General features: G+C 34.7%; 1 protein-coding gene across 4 annotated transcripts in view; it reads right to left on the bottom strand.

Annotated features, from left to right (window-relative positions):
• The window catches only part of LOC106478716 (yrdC domain-containing protein, mitochondrial-like), an 89263-nt gene that overhangs the window by 38782 nt on the left and 44750 nt on the right, over positions 1-5731 (bottom strand). For 3 of the 4 annotated variants that reach the window (XM_022382367.1, XM_013939270.2, XM_022382368.1), the window contains exon 3: positions 1773-5140. The exons of the other annotated variant lie outside the window; for it this stretch is intronic. In XM_022382367.1, the coding sequence (XP_022238075.1) occupies positions 3384-5140 (1757 nt within the window). In that variant the 3' untranslated portion in view covers positions 1773-3383. Of the gene's footprint in view, positions 1-1772; positions 5141-5731 lie in introns of those variants that run through there. 4 annotated transcript variants of the gene reach the window in all.

Here is a 5731-nt window from a genome sequence, read left to right as displayed (position 1 = left end):
ATAAGTTATATACTTAGCTATGGTGCACTAAAGTCTATAGTTCAGTTGTGTCACATCTTGAGAAATTAAACAACAATAAATGTTATACAAGACACATTTACAATAAGTTATATACTTAGCTATGGTGCACTAAAGTCTATAGTTCAGTTGTGTCACATCTTGAGAGATTAAACAACAATAAATGTTATACAAGACACACATTTACAATAAGTTATATACTTAGCTGTGGTGCACAAAAGTCTATAGTTCAGTTGTGCCACATCTTGAGAAATTAAACAACAATAAATGTTATACAAGACACATTTACAATAAGTTATATACTTAACTATGGTGCACTAAAGTCTATAGTTCAGTTGTCACATCTTGAGAAATTAAAGAACAATAAATGTTATACAAGACACATTTACAATAAGTTATATACTTAGCTATGGTGCACTAAAGTCTATAGTTCAGTTGTCACATCTTGAGAAATTAAACAACAATAAATGTTATACAAGACACACATTTACAATAAGTTACATACTTAGCTGTGGTGCACAAAAGTCTATAGTTCAGTTGTGTCACATCTTGAGAAATTAAACATAACAATAAATGTTATATAAGACACATTTACAATAAGTTATATACTTAGCTATGGTGCACAAAAGTCTATAGTTCAGTTGTCACATCTTGAGAAATTAAACCATAAGACACATTTACAATAAGTTATATATTTAGCTATAGTACCCAAAAGTCTATAGTTCAGTTGAAAGGGCAAGCATGTTTGATTCGAACTCCGCGACCCGTAGATTGAGTGCCCTAACCACCTGGCCATGCCGGGCCAGGAAACTAAACGGATCACAAGATTAATAAAACGAGATCATTCGAGGTTCATAAAATTACTTTCTTAGTTACTCAAAATTCTGAAGCTTAATTACTGTAAAAATTATGTAAATTTTTTGTCGAAAGTTACAATTTGAAAGGTCTGTAAAGTATAAAATAGGTCGCACCAAAACAGGAATGTGCCTAAATTCAAAGAATGCACGAGATTATTAATCTCTTAATCAATTAAATTGTTGGATATTCTTCTTATGATGTAACATTTTCTTTAATTCTATACCTATTATTATTATTATTATTAATTCGATATCTGCATGTATTTTATTTTTTATTAATTAGATATACTGGAGCCATAATATATTTGAACGACAATATTTCAATTGTGATAAATATGATGTACACGATAATGTGAAATTAATATAAAATAAATTGAATGTGGGTATCTTATTAATAATAAATATAGCATCAAACAGTGCATCATAAATACTATATTCAAGTGGCCTGGCATGGCCTGCTTGCTAGGGCGCTCGACTCGCAATCTGCGAGCTCGAATCCAGGCATCGAATGTGCTCGCTCTTTCAGTCGTGGAGGCGTTGTAATGTTCTGGTCAATTCAATTTTTCGTTGGTAAGGGGTAGCCCAACACTTATTTGTGTTTACTAACTGCACTCTCGCTAGTTTATCGCTTCTAAAATTAGGGACAGCTAGCGCAGATAGCCATCGAATAATTTGTGTAATTCTCAGGTAAGGAAAAATGTTTGAAAATCATTAGATGTTCAAAACTACTGATTCAGTATAAGTTTCAGTAGTTTCTTTTTTCAAAAATAGCTCCTGTTTATTAGCATAGAAAAAAATCATTAACTGAAAAAAATGGCGTGTTTAAAAAAACAGTTTGCCGTACGATATTTTATTACTTGAAAAATGTTTTTATTATCAAACAACGAATGATTTAAATGATTGTAAAATTTACTTTATTTCCCAAAGATCGAGGAGAGAAACAAGAGTTTTTCTGACACATTTAAATGTACATTCACAACCGTATATATAGTTTTGTGACGAAGCTTACATTTTTCAGACAGTTGTGCTCTTAAAATGAGCTCAAGTTTGCCTGCTTTTAGCTTATTTACAAATCTGTTCGAGATGAGAAAGATCTTATATAATGTCTTTAGCATTATATATATATATATATATATATATATATATATATATATTAAACAGCTCACTACTAAACAGAAGCAAAAAATTTAGTCTAAAAAGCTCCGAAATATTTTTAAATGGAACCTTTATAACCATATATTACACAAAGAAAAGCACGAAAGTCTGTACAGATTAAAATATACTTATTTACATAAAAATTTTCCAAAACCGGAAAAATGACAATGTCGGAACAAAGGTCATTCCTTCAGCGGACAGTAAACAATGTCATGCCCAAAATATTTCCCTTCAAAATAAAAGTAAATTGAATTGCACACTATGGGTTATTTTCATAAAAACTAATAATGTACAATTTGTAAATTTTCACTAGTCTTAATACGTGCTTTTAATTTCACAAGGTTGAGAACTGGTTGTCAGGTGTTTTTAGAAAGAAAATGTTCAAATATTAAAGCTAATTAAGAGCGGACTACACGGCTCAGTCAAAATGTAATGATTGAAATATAGGTGAAACAGTTAAATATTTTGTTGATATAATAACGATAAAATCTTTGAATAATACAAAATTTAAGGCTAGAAAACACTTGAATCGCTACAAAAAAATCACCAGGTTTTTTTTTTAATTAAGAGAGCGTCAATTGCAAGGTACAAGAAATGATATATCAAAACAAAACTACTAACAGTTTTTTTTAACACTTCGTTCTCAACCTTACCCTATTATACTACAGCAAGATAGTTTATTCAGACCATATTAATTATACTTAGTCTGAATGAAGTGGACACAGCCTTGTTTGATCACACCTTCATGCTTCGATTCGGCGTTATACAAGCTACATAAAAATGCGGATTAGTTGCATATCCATATTACAATTTTGAAAAGAACAGCAAAACCTTAACTTGATGCAGTTTGATTAAATGCCATATTTATATAGGTCATTTTTTCGCTTTTCCTTATAAGCAAGCAATACCAAGATAAAGCTGAGACAGCGCATAAAACAAACAATCGAAAACAAAAGATTGATGAAGTATTCAAACTCTTGGGAAACTCACAAAATAGGGACAACAGTTTAATTGCTCATGGTTTATGTTTTTGTTTTTTGCTTTCTAAAATGGTAAATTTAATAATATTTTACCTACCCCTTCTCAATATGATAAATGAAATCAACAAATCTCTTTGTTATTCTGTTCTGAGTGATTTTCCTTTTATTCTGTCTGAGTAGCTTGAACTTCATAACATTGAATGATTAGAACCATCGGACGGACAATTGAGTAACTACTGCCTGATAAAGGCTGGAGTGTTTGGATCTTGTCTGAAATGATTAAAAGGAACAGAGTAAAGAGAAATTTTGAAGCAATCATAAAATTATTCGGGGTCTTTTAATTATGAGATAACACCAATATTCTATGCTAGTTTTATTTTGGTGAATTTTCTTGTATACACTTTCTTTTGTACGTGGAAGTTGAGTTCACAGATTCTGGAGACGGCCGCTTTTGTCTAAGAGAGACTGGTTTAACCACTGAGTTATAACAATTTGCAGATTGATCCACATTCAACCTGTCGCCTTCGTCTCTAAGAGCGACGTTAGAAAAGGAATATGAATAAACAGGACTGGCGTCTAAGCCAGAAGTGCCCAAAGCGCCTAATTCGCTGTCCTCTGATGTAAAATTATCATCGTCAGTACTTACTGTTTCCAGAAGACGGCATCTGGTGGTGGATTCATCGAACGATTTTTCTCCTTGACCAACTGACTGGGTAATTCTGCTTGAAAAATGAGAGGTATTATCTATTCCTCCTGGACTTAGTCGTAGAGTGTTTGAGTGCGAGCTCGAGTAAGGAATCCGCTGCTCAGATACCAGTTTTGTTATCACAGAATCAACTCTTTTGGTAGAAGAAACTTCAGATGTCTTTCTGGTCTTATTGTTCTTGTTGCTTGGAAGATTTCCCAAACTTTCTGTCAAAGATGTTTGGGGTTGAGACTCATTTTCTCCGCTTGAAAACTGAGATTTAGCTTTTTCCCAAAGTTTAGGTGAAAGAGGAAGAAAAATGGGGATAGGAATAGGAATAGGAAAAGGAATAGGACAAGGAACCATCATCGTCACGGGAGGAAAGAGAGAGGATGACGAGGAGCTGTGTGTTTGAGTGTGAGGAAGTAGGTGAGGTTGAGGGCTCGGAAATGAGCAGGGCACACTAGTTTGTGACAAAGGGGGAATGGGTGGCATTAAACTCGGAGGAACAGGAAGTGGCGCGAGACTCGGTCTGATCCCTAATCCATGCTGCATTCGGAACAATGCTTCCATTTGTTGCTGAGCCATTAGGTTTAGAGGTGACGGATACATGCTAGGAGAAATCATTTGAGGTCGCATGTGATCAGGACCAAAGGGAAAAGGAGGAGGCACATTTGAAGGAGCGTGAGATTGGTGGGAATTGATTGTCGAACAGGGACCGTTCAACAAGCTGCTGTGAAGACCCACATTGGGTGGGCTATGAGGTGTGATGCTTGGGGAGCGTACTGTGTGACGATGAGGTGGTGTGAGTGTTGTTTCAGAATAATGTTTTGTTGAGTTGCGAGTAGAACGACGTGGTTTATCTTGTTCTTTCCCTTTGGAAGACTGCCGAGTTGGTATTTCATTCTCTCGGAAAGAGGAGTTTCCCGAAGCGTTGAGGGATAATGGAGTGGAAGACGTCGTCCTCTTATTTCTGTCTACTGGTGGAGTATCTCGATCCTCCATTGTCTCTGAGCTCTTGGGACCATGGCCATTTGTGAAACCTGGTGTTTTGCAGTCTTGAAGCCAGAGCTCAGGAGTAATCAAGTTCATTGAGCCACTAGCTGATATTTTACACGCTGCTTCTTTCAAATGTGGATGCATTTGGAGATGAGCTTGGGTCTCTTTGCAAAATATATTCATTCTGTACTGGTTCAAGCACTTGTCACTACAGAATTGAAGCTGTTGTTCTCCATCCTGAAAGTCGACGTAGTTAACAGTGTGCCGCACATGTTTACACCAATCACAGACTTTGTTCTTTTTAAAAGATGCTCTTCGACATTGAGTAAAGCAAAGTTCGCTACAAAATGCTTTACTGCCATTGGTTGTTTTCAAAGTAAAAAGCTTCATTCCCACTTTCTGACACCACGCACAAATTATGCACCCAGATGGAAGATTGTTGTACTCTGAAAAATACAAATGAAAAGTTGTAATTCATGCTCAGTTAAACTTATGCAAACTGAATTTATTTAACCCAAAGTTTTGTTAACAGGAGAAAGTTTAGTCTAAAGAAGCGCGTGAAAAATTAAAATTTCACAAACAGTAATAAACAATAATATTCTAAAAAAAAACAACAACATATTCTGGCTGATTTTTACAGAATTGTAATTTATGTGTCAAATATTAAATTCTGTAAAGTAGTAAATATATTTGACTTTAATTCTTATATTTAATTATTTTAGAATGAAAAAGTGGATTAAAGGAATGATGTTATGGATTATTACGTCTAATTAGTGATGCGCATGAATGAATTAACAAGACAATTCATATCATTACTCTTTACTATCTACCACAACCAAGAGAATGGGTTTCGAGAAATCAACTAGTGGAATGGAAGTCTGTTTTTGTGGAAGTGAGCGCAAATTTGTATTTCATGTCATGAAATACTTTATAAAAGAAAAGTAGATTCTAGTACTGTGCATGGCCAGGTGGTTAGGACGCTCGACTCGCAATCTGCGGGTCGCGGGTTCGCATCCCCATCCCACCAAACATGCTCG

Source organism: Limulus polyphemus, unplaced genomic scaffold (assembly GCF_000517525.1).
Source record: "Limulus polyphemus unplaced genomic scaffold, Limulus_polyphemus-2.1.2 Scaffold243, whole genome shotgun sequence".
NCBI classification, from domain to species: domain Eukaryota; kingdom Metazoa; phylum Arthropoda; class Merostomata; order Xiphosura; family Limulidae; genus Limulus; species Limulus polyphemus.
This window is presented reverse-complemented; position numbering and strand designations above follow the sequence as displayed.